Source organism: Mycteria americana, chromosome 1 (genome assembly GCF_035582795.1).
Source record: "Mycteria americana isolate JAX WOST 10 ecotype Jacksonville Zoo and Gardens chromosome 1, USCA_MyAme_1.0, whole genome shotgun sequence".
NCBI lineage: Eukaryota > Metazoa > Chordata > Aves > Ciconiiformes > Ciconiidae > Mycteria > Mycteria americana.
In genome coordinates, this window is record NC_134365.1 from 201,292,063 (window position 1) to 201,311,890 (window position 19,828).

The 19,828-nt window shown below is 38.0% G+C and overlaps 1 protein-coding gene across 12 annotated transcripts in view; it reads right to left on the reverse strand.

Moving 5' to 3' along the window:
* SGCG (sarcoglycan gamma) overlaps window positions 1–19,828 on the reverse strand; it is a 152,593-nt gene that overhangs the window by 33,072 nt on the left and 99,693 nt on the right. For all 12 annotated transcript variants that reach the window (XR_012773807.1, XM_075490906.1, XM_075490905.1 and 9 more), the window contains 2 exons: window positions 18,249–18,336; window positions 2,160–2,279 (listed from right to left, as the gene is read on the reverse strand). Coding sequence is in view for 11 of the 12 variants with exons in the window: in XM_075490906.1 (XP_075347021.1) it covers window positions 2,160–2,279; window positions 18,249–18,336 (208 nt within the window). In the remaining variant the exon portion in view is untranslated. The remainder of the gene's footprint in view (window positions 1–2,159; window positions 2,280–18,248; window positions 18,337–19,828) is intronic.

The following is a 19,828-nucleotide window of genomic DNA, read 5'->3' on the forward strand; positions in this document are numbered from 1 at the left end:
TGAACTCAGTCACTATATTGAAGAGAGATGAGTGAGCCACTGAGCTCATCCTAAAGTAGACAACCACATTTAGTCAGCAGAAGAGCCCTCCGCATGCCAGGACTAGCTGTCTCCTTCAAGGTGAGATGAAACGCGCTCTAGGCTGCATTGACTGTGTTCACTGGGGGTTCAAGTCAGTTGTCTGAACATGGGCATCTAGACCTGCCTGTGACCCTGTGGGGTATCTGAGACACTTCGCTGATCATGGCTTTCCCCAGGCATTTGCTCTTCTTAGCAGAACAGAGAGAGTCTGCCACTATTTTGTTCTACTACATGGGCCAGAAAAGGTCTGAACTACAACAGTATGAGGTCAAACATACCAAATTGTTTGAAAATGACAGTTCCTGAGGTGTTGGGTTGGATTAGCTTATTCTTAGACTTTCTTGTTTTTTCTTGAAATACCATAAATCACATACATTTGCACTCTGCTATATTATAATTTAGCTGAAAACTGTCACGTTTTCTTACAAATTGTTACTGAGTTTTTCATAATTCACACAAATACGGAGAAGTAAAATCAAATAGTTCACTATATTGTACATAAAAAACTGCAAAATATGCTTTGTGTATTTTAAGCCTGAGATAGTCTGTTTCTTATGGTATGTACTTCTCAAAATTTATTTCACATGGATCTTGTTCTCTATCTAAAACATTTAAAAAGTTATCTCAGTACGCAAAGTATTACTAATTTATCCTTCATGCTAATAGTATCATTTAAATCACAATTTTAATAAATTAATTTGAAGCAAAGTAGGCATGAAACTCCTCTCACTTATATTAAAATTACACTGAAATAACCTCAATGACTTTAATGGATTTGCTTTCGAATTGTACCACAGTGTAAAAAAGAAACAGGCAATGTGTCTTTCTACAATATCTGCTAAAGTAAACACTCACCCTTGCAGTGTAAAGATTAATATTGGACAAGTCAGAATACATGTTTTAGCGTAACAATTTCAACTCGTGTATGAATGATTTTTACTTACTTTGAGCAGAGATAGACCTTTTCCAAATCAGTTAACAATTATGCAGTTTTTCATATCTTTGTTAAACATGCTTTTCTATTAAAGTTTAGCATCCCTTGGGCAAACAATAATTATTTGATATGGTTTCCTGGATAAACAAAGTTGTAATTTCAATTAGGTTGAAAAGTAAAAAACTTAAGATAAGACCCTCAGGCGTAAACATAATTTATTAACACAGTCATTATAACTTAACTTTGGCTTTGAAATACTAATTGTATAGTTACTACCACATTTGTAGTTTTGCACAGTGAAATAATATGAATACGTCCATTCAAATTAAGACCTCAAGATTTCAGAGGACCAATAATTAGCAAAAGTTAAACATGATAGTTGCAATCAGGTTAAGAATATTAAAAATGTAATTGAAAACAAGTTATAGGATAATTTCAGTATTTCCGTTGATGACTCTTCCGCTTAAAGAGAAATCACACTTTGATGCATCTGTTTTAATGCAACCTTACACCTGGAAAATGAAGGTTGACTTTATCAGGTCATATGAAAGGAAATAGCTTTTCATGTGATAACTTTGACATCTTACTTTGTAAATGAGTACTCTGGTGATTTGCAGAAATAGCCTAAGACAAACTTGTCTTTTGACAGATGACATTTGAAATATACTACAAATACCATCCTGTGACATATATGCTATTCACAGAGCAGAAATACAGTGACTTTCACTTTGAAAGATAAAACCACATAAAAATATCAGAGAAAGCCTAAAAAGTTTTCACATATAAAACTCAATACAACTCCAAGTGGAATATAAAATTTTTTCAGCCTCAGTTAACAGTGTGCACTGGAAACATAAAATAATTCAGAAAAAAATGCACCTGTACATTTTCAATCACTAATAATTTTAAAATAAAATACACGCATACAGATATATACATATATTTATATATATATATTATTATTTTGCTGTTAAAAGTTCTTACTGATTATTTATTGAAAAAGGTCAGAATATCTTCAGATTTTTATTTCCTAATGAGGTAAAACCAGAACTTGTGTTCACACACGATGATGTATTTAAAAATGCCATTTTTATTGTGCTTTTCCTGTGGCTATTATTGGGGCATTTCTTAAACTGTTACGAACCTGTGACTCGAAGTTTATCTGTGCCAATTACAACCTCATTTTCATCCACTGTAAAAAGTGGCTTGCCGTCCTTTGAGTTGATCTGAAATTGCTGACCATGGAATTCTACCATTTTAGGACCTGCAAAGCACAGTAGAATAATGGAATAATTACATTAGATTTCTTCAATTTTCTACATAAATTGCTAATAATTTGAATAATAATTAATAATTTAAATAATTTAGTCTTAACAATTTTGTGACTCATTCAAGTACATTAAGGATCATGAAGCACCCAGATATTCTAAAGATAATGGCCCTGTAAGTACTGAAATTGGGTAATTCTATTTACATGATCTAATTTGTTGTTCAAAACTGTGCCTGGAGTCATGCTTTCAAGTTGGGTTTCCAGGGAATTTAGGAAATCCCTCACGAATTGCTCAAGACAAACAATCATGTTCTTGGTGTTGAAAATGCTAAGATTCTTTGATCAGTCTACCTTTTTTTGTTTCCCCAACATAGAAACTAATTATCAAAGTCTTTTCAGCATCATCCCTTTTGATTAGGGAGGCTCAAATGCTTTAAAATGACAAACATCCCATGTCAGGGCAGGACCCTCAGCTCTTCATAACAAATGCCAGTTTAGCTCCACATATCTAACAAATGCTACGGATCATGTTCTTAGAAGAGTTTCAAAAAGCTGTGAGAGTATTTGCAATTGGATCTGGAACTCCAAAAATTAAAATAATTGTGTGCAAGACAGTCTTTACACATTACCAGATCCTAAATTCAATGGCACATTCTGTTCTACAGTGTTGGCTTGTAAGTGGATATAAATCAAACCCTTAATATTCCCCTTTCTAACAACCTGATCAATTAAAAATTTGCATCACGTAAGTTTGAATGTCTATTTCATGGAATCATAGAATCATAGAATTGTTTAGGTTGGAAAAGACCTTTAAGATCATCAAGTCCAACTGTTAACCTAGCACTGCCAAGTCCACCACTAAACCATGTCCTTAAGCACCACATCTAAATGTCTGTTAAATACCTCCAGGGACTCAACCACTTCCTTGGACAGCCTGTTCCAATGCTTCACAACCCTTTTGGGGAAGAAATGTTTCCTAACATCCAACCTAAACCTCCCCTGGTGCAACCTGAGGCCATTTCCTCTTGTCCTATCGCTTGTTACTTGGGAGAAGAGACTGACACCCACCTCTCTACAGCCTCCTTTCAGGTAGCTGTAGAGAGCAATAAGGTCTCCCCTCAGCCTCCTTTTCTCCAGGCTAAACAACCCCAGCTCCCTCAGCCGCTCCTCATAAGACTTGTGCTCTAGACCCTTCACCAGCTTCGTTGCCCTTCTCTGAACACGCTCCAGCACCTCAATGTCCTTCTTGTAGTGAAGGGCCCAAAACTGAACACAGGATTCAAGGTGCGGCCTCACCAGTGCTGAGTACAGGGGCACGATCACTTCCCTAGTCCTGCTGGCCACACTATTTCTGATACAAGACAGGATGCTATTGGCCTTCTTGGCCACACTGCCAACTCATATTCAGCCAGCTGTCGACCAACACCCCCAGGTCCTTTTCCGCAGGGCAGCTTTCCAGCCACTCTTCCCCAAGCCTGTAGCGTTCCATGGGGTTGTTGTGACCCAAGTGCGGGACCTGGCACTTAGCCTTGTTGAACGTCAGAAAACTGGCCTTGGCCCATCGATCCAGCCTGTCCAGATCCCTCTGTAGAGCCTTCCTACCCTCAAGCAGAGTATGCCCATCCAAGCCATAAGCAGCCAATTTCACCAGGAGAATGTTGTGGGAAACGGTGTCAAAGACTTTACTGAATTCTAGGTAGACAACATCCACAGCCTTTCCCTCATCCACTAAGCAGGTCACCTTGTCATAGAAGGAGATCAGGTTAGTCAAGCAGGACCTGCCTTTCATAAACCCATGCTGACTGGGCCTGATCACCTGGTTGTCCTGTACGTGCTGTGTGATGGCACATGGCATTTGATAGAGTCATCATCTAAATCTATGTTCAGAATTAAAATTACAGAGCATGGTGAAAGCAGTTAAGACTCCTTTTCAGCAATTTTTAAGAAAGGTAATTCACAGACCATCCATGGGACCAAGAGGCACTGAGCTGCTTCCTTCCCAGTAAGAATCTGTCTTACCATGCCTACTCCCATAAACATTAAATATCTTCCAGGCAGTAATTCTCAAAGGAAATAGGACTTTTTGTTAGATCTTACGTTAAAATGGCATTAGGTGACAGATGACACTGCTAAGGAATACATTCAGGTATTTCCTAAAATCTGCATTGTAGCTGATGTGAGAGATGCATAATAAGATCCTATACAAATGCTTATTGCTTCACTCAGCAGATACAAACTATTGCTTTTAAATGCCCACCAAGCATGGAAAAGGTTATAGAAGCCTTTATGTCCTAAACTAGGGCAACAATTTTAAGGCACAAACCCCAATACTGATTCTACTTGAAAATGGTCAGGATAGAGGGCTGAACTCTGCAGTACATTGTACTCTGTTGGACATGTGCACCCAGGCACAGCCTTACCGATCTCAGTTTGGCTCTTCTCTAAAGCTCCTCTGAAGCACATGGCTTTATTTCTGAGAAGTGTATTGCAAAAAGTGAGCTCAGAAAATATCTTCATTCAGTGAAAAGGTGTTAAACAGTCATTTCTTTTTTTACAGCAAAAGGAGCAGTTCTGGGTAAGTGAAGCAAGGATGGATCCCTATCAATGCTTTCCCAGAAAATCTTGGTTAAGGTGTTTTATTGTTCCTGTTTCTGCCCAGCAGCAGTAATGAAACTGCCCATTTATGTAGCGTAGGCAGATCCTTGTTTATTCAAACAAATCAAAAGCCTAAGTAAACTGGCTGTTATCAACTCTACTGGTGCTGCAGGGGCCAGTTCCTCATCCTTCCCATTCATCCACCACCATGATTACAGTGCTCAGCACGAGTGTGGGAAACACAAACTAAAGCCTCTGCTGTCTGACATGATACAGGTTGAGTGATTCAGGCACACTGAGGGTACCATGTTTTTGCTGGAAGGGATTTAGGAGTGATTCTCGGTCTCCTCTGTTGAAGATGTTTTACACTGTATAGAAAAGGAAGGTACTATTTGGAGCCTGTATTTCCTCCACAGGAAGGGAAGTCAAGTGTCTAGCTTTCAGGGTCAATACGCTGGCTGTAGGACTGCTGGAGAAAAGTTGCACTACCACCTTTTCTCCTGATGCTGCTTATTGTCAGAGCTCATTCTAAAAAGCATGCAATTAAAATATCTGCTGGATTAGACCCAGTAGATGAGATAGAAATGAGAATGCTTACTCTGTAGGCTCTGACAAGGTTAGGTATTTTTCTTTTCAGTGCTGTCAATATTTTAGTAGGTCTGGCATGCCGGAAGCAAATATTTTTATATAGCCATAGAATATTTATTGATTAAAAGAATTAATACCTGAGTGAGGATCCTGAAGACTTACATTTTAGGTATATGTACTTTAAAGTAAAGTAGGTGCCCAAGAACTTCCACAGACTTGGTTCTAAGCTGTGAGGTTTTATAGCATGGGTAATCTTTAAAATACTAATTAGAAACTGCTGTAAGTGTATTTGTGCAAGCCTGCAAACAATATGCAGCAGTATCTCTAAAAGACAACTCAGAAATATATACTGTTAATTTATATATAATTGCTAATTATTTACACATGATCACAGAAAAATACTTTAATATGATGAAGATACTGTATGGTTAGAGGGAATGCCATCTACTGATTTCCTTGGTACAAAGGCAGTCAGCTTTGAAAATAAATTGCTGGGCCTGAATAGTGGCATTTCTGTTCTTTCTTTCTCAGCACCTTGGTAGACACATAAGTTTTCATGGATTATAAAGCATTGGAAAAAACAATGGATTTGAAAGAACTGGAGATGTGTGACATGATTTGCACAAGGGCTAACTTGATCTCGTCTAGGAGTACATTTATCTTCTCGACTTGCTAATTTGCTGAATCTATTTTACAAGCAATCTTGTCAAAGAAAGATTTTTCATGTTTTTCATAGTAAGAACAGGAAAGAACTACTTCAAACAGCATGAATCGATTAATTGAATTTGTACATCTGCATATTGCCAGAAAATTGACAGGTTTTTGTTAATTGGATTGTTATGGAATGTAGATTAATTCACAGGGAGACGTGACATGACAAAAGAAAATAGTTATAAGACATAGGAGCTGCTTTAACTGTTTGAATTTAGGATGAATATATACACACTAAATAGCATTTACATACCTTGGACCAAATTCTTTTTCTCTCACCTAACCAAAGTAAACAAACTCATGTTGTGCAGACTGACTTTCTCAGCTGTCCTCTCTAATGCAAATTTCAGGCATGGTGTCCATACAGAACATCATACTGATACAACTGGAGATGCAATATATATTAGTTTAATTAAACTGGTCCATGTATTGACTGACCCCATTCCCACAGTGATTGGAACAAGGCTGGGATTCAGCCTTTCCACTCCCAGCTAATTGTTTTTAACATTAGACCACATAAGCCCATTCTTGGGCTCTCCTCTTTTCTTTCACTCAATTAATATCTCATTATTCCAGGCAAGGTAAACACCTTTAACAGGAGAAATCGAGGAAGTCCTACCCTAAAATAATGAGAGAGGGGGAAAAACAGAGAAAAATCTCCTTAGATAGAAGAACAAGAGGTATAATAGGATTTGTAGAAAAGTGCTCATCCTGGCTAAGCAGTAAGTTTTAGCAAGCTAATGAATACATCTATACCAATAAGTTAGGGGAAAGTCAAGTCAGAGACACAAGCACTGCCAATTTCTGCTGATCTGGTAGCATGCTCCTTGGCACCATCTCGACCTGTGCCACACAGTGACCTCTCAGACAATGCCCCTGACCAGGGGCTGTTCCTCACAGATGGGATTGATGAAGCTCTCCAGCTCTGGAGGGAAGTGGGCTTAGCTGTGTAATGAGAGTTGTGCCACATGGGGCAGACTGTGGGTCCTGGCCTGGTTTGGTTGCTAATGTAGGTGTAGCCTATTCCTACCTGCTAAACACTTTCCTACTTTAGATATTTCTGGTCATGCACTCAGTGACTCATTAAGGTATTTAGGGATTTTTATTGCTTAAGAAAAGTTTGGTGCCTATTGCTCTTAACTTTTTTCCTGCACAAGAGTTAGGAGAATCTAACCATTGAATTTAAGCATGTAAAGGGGCAGTTAGGCAGGATCTAAGACAGGTGCATTGTGAACTATGCCCATTATATTTTAAAGCTAGACTTAAATAAGAAAAAACACTACAAGCACCACGAGCACTCACTGCACATTATATACTTCCCAAAGTAGTCTTAACTGGTGGTTCTTTGAAACTACATCTCATGGCCCTTGCATCCAGATTTCTCTCCTGTTTGATCCTGATCCTTGCAGACTTGAATAAATCTTTAACAAGAATCTTTAGGTCCATAGTTTTCTCAGCATGAGTGCCCCAGTAAAGTGGGACAAGGATTATCCTATAGATAATCCTCATAATCAAAGCATGGTATGGATAATAAATTCTGCATTTTAAATCTTTAGAGGGAATGCTAGGGTAAACCACATTCAAGCATATGTTTTATTCATGTTAGAGATGAGACATCTCGGTACATGTGGAACAACTTTCAAAAAGCAAAAATAGGCTTATAAAGAAATGTGGATAAATGTATGTAACCAAAAGTAGCCATTAATTTCTCTTAGTTGTATTTCACAATATACATGCACTAGCTATATCGCAATAACATTAATTGTATTGTGATCCCAGTAAGATTAATTTTCAGCTTATAAACAGCAGTCGACTTCAATATCTGAAACTTTAATCTCCTAATTCCTAAATGCATTTTGTTTACAACCCTAGTATATTAACTACTTGTAAGTCAACTAATACTATATAATCATACTTGTTGATAAAATCCTACAATTAAAAATGTAACATGTCGGAATGCGGGTTACAGAGAGCATTTGAACTGTTTTCCCATTGCTGCCAGAGGCATCACAGGAATTACCAGGTCAATTGGTTATCCTTGCTAATGAGGCTGACCAATAATTGCCTATTCTTTCTTTACACTTCCCCCTTTAACACGTGCAGTTCTGATAGAGACCTCGTATGTGATCATAACATCACATACCTCTTGACACTGAGGATGCCACTTTAAATTATGAAAAATTCTTCCAAAAACAATTGACCTATTGCCTGCAGAGGAGCACACTGCTAAACAGTATTCCTTTTTGTTTCTCCTCCTCACTCTCAACTCCCCTAGATGGTTTTCCAGGGAAGGAAAGTCTTTTGTTTAGTGAGTCCATTTCAGTGGAAAAGCATTTAAATAAATTCCCTTCTAGTGCTACCCAACCTTTGAATTCCAGGCCAATACAAATGTAGGAGGACAAGATGGCAAAGAATCTTCTATCAAAAATAGGGCCTGCCATAAAATATATATCCATAAGGATTTAATGTCAATGAAATTGGTAACATATAGGTAGACTCTTCAAATCCAGTTAGTTCTGTCAAGTACTACACACTTTTAGTGTGTTTTTAGATCTTTCAGAAGAACAAGCCTTCCAACAATGAAGTTCTTTATTTAATTTCATATCTTTTCTTTTCTTACTCTCTTCTGTTATCCATTATTTTTGATATCCTATAGCTGTCACCTACTCTGTATGCTTCACTCTTCTCCTGCCACCTAGAATCATTGAAGTGTCGAATATAAGCCAAAATCCTGAGTACTCTGGGGTATTGCTATGCAATTTCATTTTTTAGTTAATTTTTATTATATTAAAGCACCTTACTTAAAATAAGATCTCATTAAAAGTGTATTAAAAATGTAATACTCCTACAGATTCAGTTCTAGTTCCATGAGTAATACAATATCAATAAATGTAAAGTCATTACTTTCAGAAGCATAAAATTAATCAGATTTTCATATGGAATGGTATGGAAGTACTTGCTGGTCTTTTATTAGAACAAGCACATTATTACAAAGAATATGCAGCACGTTGCATATATACATTTTATGTCCATAGCATACATCTCATATCACCTTTAAAAACATCTCGAATATATTAATAGAACACTTGCTGTTCCTATTTCCTCTGTTTCTCTCAGTTTTCCTTTTATGTAATGGATGCAATTATGCCCTCTCAGATTAAAGATGCCTTACTGTCAGCACTTCTTATACTTTGTTGTTCTCTACGGTTGAAGACAAGTCTAGAGATCTTTAAAAAATTGGTTCTGAGTGATTGTTGCAGACACTGATCATGCAGACGGTGGCAACCCAACCTAGTGTTATGTATTTAGGTGGCAGTACCTTCCCCTCTCAGAGTGATTTAGGTAACTAAAGGACTTTATCCATCTAGGCATTATCCTTATATAAAGTACTCTATTTAAATATAAAAAAATAAACCCATGAAATATTTCACTGTAAAATGGATTATTGCATGTAGAAACCATGGCAGGAATATGAGATCATGTTTCTTACACAGTGACTTGACAAAAAGGCTATGGTGTCACCTTTTCTCTTAGGCCTAATGAATCCAGAATTTGTTGCATGATGAATAACTTCAACAGGAAAAGGTGAAACACACAGTTGTCAGACGGGTAAGGTGAAAAGGAAAGTACTAAAGGAGATGAGGCATGATAATTTGAAACCCTCTATGCAGAGAGGACAGCTGATCTGAGTCTCTCATCCCTGAGGGAATACTTTAACCACTCTATCTTTTGTATAATGGATAATTCTTCTTCCTTCAATTATTTTTTTAAAAAAAAAGAAAGCCATGAATGTGTTTTCATAAGGTCAACTCCAGCATTGTTTTTCAGGAGTATTCTATGCATGCCTACTGGATCTGGGCAGAGGACAATGTGAGAAGACCAATTAAACAGATGGGGCATGACTCAGTTGCCAAAATAGCTGTCTAGTGCCATTATATGTACTTTGGTGTTCCCCGCCTGGCCTTCAGCTTATTTTAGATGCCCTAGAGTATCTAAGACTTCTACATTGGGCTAGAAGGTCTGACCTGGGGTCTGTAAGCGACCTGAGCCCTTCCAAAGTGTCAGCTTAAGACTAGGCAAGATGGAATCACAGAATAATTCAAGTCAGAGGTCACATGTGGAGGTCACCTCGTCCTACCTCCTATTCACAGCAGGGTCAGCTTGGTTGGAAGGTAGATGAAAGTGCTCAGGCTCTTGTCCAGGTGGAATTTTAATACCTCTGAGGCAGGAGAGTCAATAGCCTCCCTGGGCAACCTGTTCCCATGGTTAACCATTTTAACAGTGATATTTTTCCCGCGCCTTCTATCCAGTTGCATTTTGTCTCACCGCAACCTATGACCATTGCCTCTTGCCCTTTTGCTGTGTACCTCTAAGAAGAGTCTGGCTTAATCTTGTCCCTAGCCCTCCTAGAAGCAGGCAGAAATCAGAAGTCCCCTTTAAGTCTTCTTTTCTGCAGGTTAAACAAACACAACTTCTTCAGCATCTTATACTTCATGTGCTCCCACTCCCTGACCATCTTAATGGCTCCCTGTGGGAGTCTCCTCAGTTTGCTCATTGCTCTGTCATACTGAAGGGGGCTTAACACAGCATTGTGTGATGCAGTCTCCCAGGAGTGGAATAATGCAGCCCAGTATGCTATTAGCCCTCATTGCCACAAGGGTACACTGCAGATACATGTTCAAGTAGTCCACCAGGATGAGGGGTGTGTCTTCTTCTGCAGACCTGCTGCAAAAAGATAGGGATCTGGCTGCTTTTTTTGGCCACTAACTGCTATCGGGAGTCTTGTTAGCTTTAAGAAGAAAGTACTGTTACACTTGAAATGAGTAGGATCTTAGACGTACTTAGTTATCCAAATTCTGTAATAGATTATGGTCACAATAAATGTCAGCTATTTTAAGCTAACCTTTACAAATTCATCTAGCATTAACCAATGCCAATAATTCAATCTTCTTATCACTTTAAAGAAAGGAAGTCCAGGAACTGTCCCCACCTTCAGCAATAACTATTATCTTCAAATTATCATCCAATGACTTATGTTAATGCTTACTATACCATATGAACCAAAATATGTTGTTCGGGATTGCAAATTTACTGAAGACTGTGAAAATCGAGAAGGTTATAAAGTATTTAATAATTCCCCTTTTTTTTTTCACTTAGAGTTCTTTACTCCCATTAAAATAAAGAGAGAATGGGGCTACTCAGATGAGTAATTGCTCTCTGGTGAGAGATAGGTATCCACTATCTGGTTCTTTTTCCAAATAAAAAATGATTTCCCAAACATTAGCCTATTTTTCAGAGCTAAGCTCTGTAGACTTATATGCATATTGCTTTTCTCTTCTTCTAGACACAGTTAGAAGAGAGGTGACAGGATAGGATTCAAATCCCCTTGGCCAGGTTAAATTTCCCCTTAACTGTGATGCTGGCATATTTAAGCAGGTTGGCAATGCACATAACTACCTAATTAACTTCCAGAGGATGTTTAAAGTCTGGCTTAAGTCAGCATTGCTGACCCTGAACCTTATCACATATTTCTTCATAACGATTATCATATTTGGGGACAGGGTGTGTAAATCTTGCTATGGTAAGCACCTTACTATGTACATGGTACATAGAAACCAATGGTAGTTCTTTGCAGAAAAGGTTACTGTTTATTTGAGTCTAAATATTAAACTGTAGCTGTAATGACTAAATTACTTTTTTCATAAATAAGTTTTTATGGTGATATGCTTAGCTAGCTTTAATTTAAATGTATATTGATTACTACTCACTTTTTTCTGCTATTTGTTTTAATTCTTTTCAACATTATATCCGTTTATATACACAATGATCTCAGAAAAGACTAACAGCATATGCATTTAATATAGAACAGAAACACATCTGCCATGGATTAAAACAGGAAATTAGAAAAGAGGATCAGTTAAAAAGACTGTAGGATGTTTTAGCAGCCACCTGTTATTCTCTAAATTTTGCCTGATCTGAATCAACTAAATTTTGCTTTAAATAGAACTAGCATGTATGCCTTGATATGATCAGATTCATTGGTAGCTAAAATTTTTATACTTCTGGAAGTAAAAATCCATACTTTAATCCGCTTGGAACAAATATTGTAAGTTCTTGACCATGGGAAGACTTAATCACCTCAAAAATACTTCAATGAAGTTTGCAATTTATCTTTCTATTAATTACTCCTATGTTGTATCTTTCCTTCTTATAACCCAGCTAGACAGCAATTAAAGTTGTGCAAATAATCATCTTCCCGCAGTACAAAGATCTTCAAGAAATATGTTCTGGCTTTTATCTTAAAGATAAGAAAGAACTTATTTGGACAAAAATGGAGTTTTTAATGAAAGCCTTCTGGGAAAAATAAAGAAGGAAAAGCTAAATGATTTTACAATGTCATTAATTAAGTCAAGTTTATGAAACTGGCTTCAGGGTTTTCCCCGTAAAAACACCATCAAACTCTTCTTATATACATCATGCTTCATTAACATTGTTTTCTTCCTATTATGTTTCTGATGAAAAAATACCATCACTTGAAAATGAAATACCAAAATGCTGAGAAGAAAACCAGAAATGATTTGGCATTGGAAAGTAGTAGTTTATAGATGGCAATTAATGCTAATGAAGCAATATATTAGGTACTGACACTTATCTGTTTCCTTAGAATGTTGTTCCTGTTTGAAAGAAGAGGGATGGGATAGCACAAATGCTCTCATTGTAACAGCTGTTCAGATTAACGTGATGGACATGAAAATAGTCTCTAGGCAGAATTTTCACTGTGATTCTGTTTTCAGACTGCATAAACCATTTTGACTTTACCATATTACCATGCTTTCTAAGTGGTGTTGATTTCATGTTTCAAAGTGCAGAACAGCTTTATAATACCTTTATCTAAATAAATTCCCTCTAACTTTAAATACTTTAAACTGAACTCCTGACCTGAAGTTACTGATGTTACTGTTCCTTGGTGTAAATGATTGAACTAGGAGGAGGACCAGCAGTCCACTGCACTGGAATCTATTCTCACGGACCTTGCATGACTTTGGAAGCCCCTTTCCTTTGTGTTTTTTTCCTCCTGAAAAAGACATATTACAAGCAGAACTTAGGCTCTTCTCTAAGTTGAAGCCTCCTTACATGATCCTTGAAAAATAGATCTTTTCAAAAACTGGCCCTACATTTCAGAAAAGAGAGTTGGAAACATGCTGCTCTTCATCCACTTTCTAATATTCGGCACTGGAACACCACTGCAAAATCTGACTGTATTATATTAATCTGCTGGTAGGCTGTATATGTAAGCATATGTTTACTTAGGTGAAGCATCATTTTCTGTTTGATACCAATGTTGCTCTTAAGTATTTGATAATTGACTAGATAGACTATATGTTTCTTTTATATATATTTGTTATCATTCATTATTGAAAAAGTTTGATAATTTTTTACACTAAGTTGCTTTATTATGGCTCAGGGTATAAATCAAAGGTGCTGCATTTCTTTTTTATTCTAGGATTGAATAAGGCTTTGAAGTGGTAAGAACAGGAATCTTTGAGATGATGGTTAGCAGCTTTCTTCAACTGCTTTCTTGGATTATCAAAGAACATTCTAGATGTTTCAGTTTTGAAGGTTGATGAGCAAGCTGTGATAATGACATCTGAATCTTATTCATGATTTTAAAGACAGGAGCTATTCTAATGAAAATAGTTACCATCTGTTCTGTAGACATCCTTGCCTTGCCTATAGGCATCTGTCTCCACGGCTTGCTTAATTCCCTCTGACTCTCAATCCTGTACCTTCTCACGTCTGTGCCTTGCTTAGATTCCTTCCTTGCATCCTGTTGGCCAACATGCTTTTAAGTCCCATTTCTGCCAGAAATATTCCCAAAGCAATTACATCCCCATAATCCTTCAACTAAATGTCTCACTTCTTTTTTTGCTTTGAATTATTTTAAAAAATTATTTCCTTGGTTTTAATATGAGTTTCTTTGGTCATATATGAGTTTTAAATGATTTTAAAGAGTTACTCAAACAAAACAGGTATCTTTGTCATCCAGAAGGATACTGAAGTCAAAGAAGAGTAAAGCACAGAATTGGTTTGTTTTTTTAGTTATGATCCCTATTATTTTGAAAGTATTCTTTTCCTGGCAAGCAATTAAATGTATTTGCATTCAGTGAGGCTTCTGAAAGCAGCACATTTATGGAACACAGTCCAAAACACAACAAGATCTACAGCATTTTTAAAGAGCTACAATGTCCAGATGACTCCTGCAAGAGGTATGTCATGCAGGTAAACTGAGGAGCATGTAGAAACTTTAAAACAAGAGTGCTCATGGTGGAAGGTGCTTTGCATTTAATGTCATTTTAGTAGGAAGCTAAAAGCATTTTCCTTCATTTATGAAGGAAACCTTTTTCATTCTTACGTAATATGTGCCTGTTATCCTCACGTGAGGAATTTCATAGAAACTCCTCAAGTAAAGATTTGTTTCACATCTCTCTTGTGAATTACTTCCACTGAAGACTGGGTATTTAAATCACTCTTAGTAACTTACTAAAATATTTTAACGGATCATTTGAATCACAACCTTCTATGAGTTAAAAGGTATTTTTGTTATGATCTTATGAGTGATACTATATTATATTGTCATCTTTGGAATGATCCCAAACTTATGTATACAGCTCCTTCATGATGGCAACTACTCATATGTATAAGACGAAGAGAGTATTAAGACATAATTCCAGCATGCTGGCGACTGTAGAAGGCATTAATTCTGTAGCAAAGTCTTGTGCATCTGAAGTAAATCAGCCACACACCTATTTTTCATACTTCTTATAAGGGAACATCATCTTACATGCATACATTTTATGACTGGCTAAGGACAATGGCTAAAAATATCAAGCTATGTATAGATGGTCATTTACTTTAACAGACTGTCACTTACCCCAGTCACTGTTGTTTGACCATATCTTTAGTTATTAACAGAGTTCTTCACAGTATTAAGTTTTTACTGCTCTTCCAATACTTTTCTATCAGTCTAAAATTAATATGATTTACTATTAGTAATATTTCATGTTAGTATTTACAATGGTACTAACTACAACAGACAGCAGTGAAGACCAATTATTAATGAATTCAATAAAGAGAATTGCCAGTCAAAAAGAGATTATTTAAACATCAAATATTTCAGATAATATGCAAATGCACTTTAGCACTTCCTTTTGATGTAGTTTTGATTTTGCCAGGCTCAAATCATTATTTCACCCTCTTCCCTAAGTATTTCTTGTAGTAGATCTGAAAAGAGCAAGCCAAAGTGCTGTCAGAACGTCCCTGCTTCAGTGTTGAATTTGAATTGCTTTTATACACTGACCACTTTTAAAAGACTTGAGATGCAGGTCTTCCAGTCTAAACTTTGCTCCTTCCTACTGGTTTCCTCATATATTGCCTAAGCCAGATACAGCCTCTCTGCACAGCCAGACAACTTTTCGTCTGGACACTACCAACTATTGGGCTTTCCCTTAAGACGAGGTTAAAGAGCTGTGAGATCATAAGGTACAATAACACTGAACCGCACATTACTGGGAATAGGGCCAGAAGAGCCAGGTGACAAAAAGCAGAGAAACAGAATTAAACTACCAATAAGAAAAGAAAATACTAAAAATGGATGGTACTTGCTCTAAACACGTCACAACTGACAAGACAGTTCCCATCCAGCAGAACTCCCTCCCCAAACACCACGGTCCATATTCTACAACATGGGTTTGTATTGACCCTTCTCTGTTTATTGGGTCTTCAGTTTACAAGTTTTCTTCAATCTAGATGTCTCTAACCCTACAGAGCAGATATTTTTAACTGTTTATTTATTTAAGGCAGCACATTCCATCTCACTTTCTGTACTGCTCTTTGTTAACACTCTCAGAAGACTAAGTGGTGACTGGGAAGGGGAAAAAAAAGAAAAGAAAAGATGGTCTGAGATTTCTTGTTATTTTTGCCAGGCTTCATTTTCCTAAGGTAAGATCTGTATCCATTGGCTGGCACAACAACTAAAATGTATTTCCTTTCAGTAAAAGATATCCTTTACACTGCTTTCAGCACTGAAGCTCTCTTTGTTAACAGGAAAGATACACTATGGGTGAATATCTCAGACTGCTCATTTATGGACCTCAATTACATTACAGGTGCCAAAGTCCAAACAAGCAATTCATCTATATCACTCTTCAGTGCTGACATTTTTTCCCCAATAAAGTTTCTTAATTGTTCATGCAGAAACATTGGCTGAGAAGCAATGCACCTTCCACCTGCCAAAGGCATACCATGTTTCCACCTTGAAATATGGAGGTGCCTTATTTCCATAGGGACACAGTCCCCTAAGTGCATCATGAGTATATTAAAATATGATGACAGAATTGAGTCCAGCAGAAATCAGAGCAGCTTTTTTCACTTTCATGCAAAAGCACCTATTAATGATGGGGTCACTCATCTGACAAGTGCCTAAACTCAATACAGGACCAAATATTCATGAACATCTTTATAGCACACCTTTCCTATTAGCACTTCTAGGTCATGTCCAGCCTGTCAAACAATTCAGCAGGCCTTTGGGCTACTGTCTGACATGATTTTACCTGTAAGTTTCTCAGACTTTGGCAGGGCTCAGGTTGGATAAATTAGTGTGGTGGTCAGTGATCTACTCTGCAGTCTGCCCTTCCCAAAGGACCTCCTGACAACTTCTCATCAGGCAGGAGGGGAACATGACCACAGTGCAGATACACATCTGGTCCTGTGATGGGCATCCACAAACAGTACGGAGCAGACAGAATCAACAGCATATGTGCCATGTCACAGAAATTTTGACCATGTGATGTGTTCGGTTTTGGTCATGTGGTCACTGTGTAGTTAATTACTGCAAACTAGTTTAATAACTGTACTAATAATATGAAACTAGAAGTACTGTACCTTTCATACCCTTCTTCATTATCAAAATGAGATATGAATGCTACTATCATGTTTTGCTAAATATTTAGGGGCATTTTTTTAAGAGGAATAATTCAGATCTTTATAAATAGCTTGAATTTAAAAAAAGAGATTTGAAAACATTTAAAGGACAAATTGTGATTAATTGTATAACTATACATTTTTAAGGGGAATAGCAGGATCTTTTATAAGTTATAAATTATATTTTTTATTTGAAGTTTGTTTGAAAACAGTAAAGCTTGCAAAAAGTTCAATGAATTGATATGATAATTCCTCAAACAGGAATTGTCACAGAAGTTACACAGTCTCATCAGCATGGAAGATTTGCTCATCAATGCTCATGGGTCCCAATGTAGTAAACTACTGAAGCATACCAGGTTAGTCTTACAGTTAAATAAGTAGGAATTTATGCTTTGCTGCATGAGGACCTTAGAAGAAACAAGTTAATAAATCGTTACATTTTTCTCCAAAGTCAAATAAATATTGAAAAATATTAACAAAACTAAGAAAAATTCCATTGTATCTGACACATATTGTTGCCATTCTTGCCTTAAAAATATGATTTAAAGAGTAAGGTCTGCTTATTCTTCCTGCCAAGATCTATCACCTACTTCTGTCTAGATCTATTGATTTCACTCACTAAACCAATGTATACTACTGCTACCAAATATAGTAAAATATATACATTTCTGAGTTCTGAACTGGCATTTTTTCTTAGGACATCTGCTTAAATATATTAGTCTCTGGAATACTAGGAAATGAAGAGAGACATAGAGACCTCTCTAGTCATATTCTCCTGTTGCATTTTCTTAGAAAATTATTTGCAACTATCAATAGATATTTACACAAGAAAAAGAGTAACTTCTACAGTGACCTTACTTGCATAACTCTGCAATAAAGAAGTGCTTCAAATATCTACAGAATTAATGCTTAACTGGGAAACTGAAAATATACTGTTGGCACTTATTGAGTGGCAGCTGGACTATTCCAATATGGCCATAACAGAAAAAAATAATCACGTGTTTAGTGCTTTATATCCTCTAAGCTCCTTGCAAATATTCAATACGATGTTTCCAAAACAGTGAGCAAAGAAAAAACACTTAGACTTACCCACATTTAATCTGCCTGTGACTTCCCCATTTGAATTACGAGCATTCACAGTCACATTGTGAGTAGACTGGAGAAGCAGTGATGAGTCCTGAAGTATGGAGAAAAAACAAGTAGATTCAGCAGAATAATTACAACTGTTAACAATATTCAAAATTTAGAATCATAGAATCGTTTAGGTTGGAAAAGACCTTTAAGATCATGAAGTCCAACTGTCAACCTAGCACTGCCAAGTCCACCACTAAACCATGTCCCTAAGCACCACATCTACAGGTCTTTTAAATACCTCCAGGGATGGTGACTCCACCAATTCCCTGGGCAGCCTGTTCCAACGCTTCACAACCCTTTTGGGGAAGAAATGTTTCCTAACATCCAACCTAAACCTCCCCTGGTGCAACCTGAGGCCATTGCCTCTTGTCCTATCGCTTGTTACTTGGGAGAAGAGACTGACACCCACCTCTCTACAGCCTCCTTTCAGGTAGCTGTAGAGAGCGATAAGGTCTCCCCTCAGCCTCATTTTCTCCAGGCTAAACAACCCCAGCTCCCTCAGCCGCTCCTCACAAGGCTTGTGCTCCAGACCCTTCACCAGCTTCCTTGCCCTTCTCTGGACACGCTCCAGCACCTCAATGTCTCTCTTGTAGTGAGGGCCCCAAAACTGAACACAGTATTTGAGGTGCAGCCTCACCAGTGCCAAATACAGGGGCATGATCCCTTCCCTAGTCCTGCTGGCCACACTATTTCTGATACAAGCCAAGATGCTATTGGCCAAGGCTTCTTGGCCACCTGGGCACACTGGTGGCTCACATTCAGCCAGCTGTCAACCAACACCCTCAGGTCCTTTTCCGCAGGGCAGCTTTCCAGCCACTCTTCCCCAAGCCTGTAGCGTTCCATGGGGTTGTTGTGACCAAGTGCAGGACCCAGCACTTAGCCTTGTTGAACATCAGAAAACTGGCCTTGGCCCATCGATCCAGCCTGTCCAGATCCCTCTGCAGAGCCTTCCTACCCTCAAGCGGATCAACTCTCCCGCCCAGCTCAGTGTCCTCTGCAAACTTACTGAAGGTGCACTCGATCCCCTCATCCAGATCATTGATAAAGATATTAAACAGAACTGGCCCCAATACTGTGTCTGGGGGAACACCACTTGTGACCGGCCGCCAACTGGATTTAACTCCATTCACCACCACTCTTTGGGCCCGGCCATCCAGCAGTTTTTACCCAGCGAACCGTATGCCCGTCCAAGCCATGAGCAGCCAGTTTCTCCAGGAGAATGCTGTGGTAAACTGTGTCAAAGACTTTATTAAAATCCAGGTAGACAACATCTACAGCCTTTCCCTCATCCACTAAGCGGGTCACCTTGATCAGGTTAGTCAAGCAGGACCTCTGCCTTTCATAAACCCATGCTGGCTGGGCCTGATCGCCTGGTTGTCCTGTACGTGCCGCATGATGGCACTCAAGATGATCTGCTCCATAACCTTCCCTAGCACCGAGGTCAGGCTGACAGGCCTGTAGTTCCACGGATCCTCCTTCCAGCCCTTCTTGTAGATGGGCATCACACTTGCTAACCTCCAGTCAACTGGGACCTC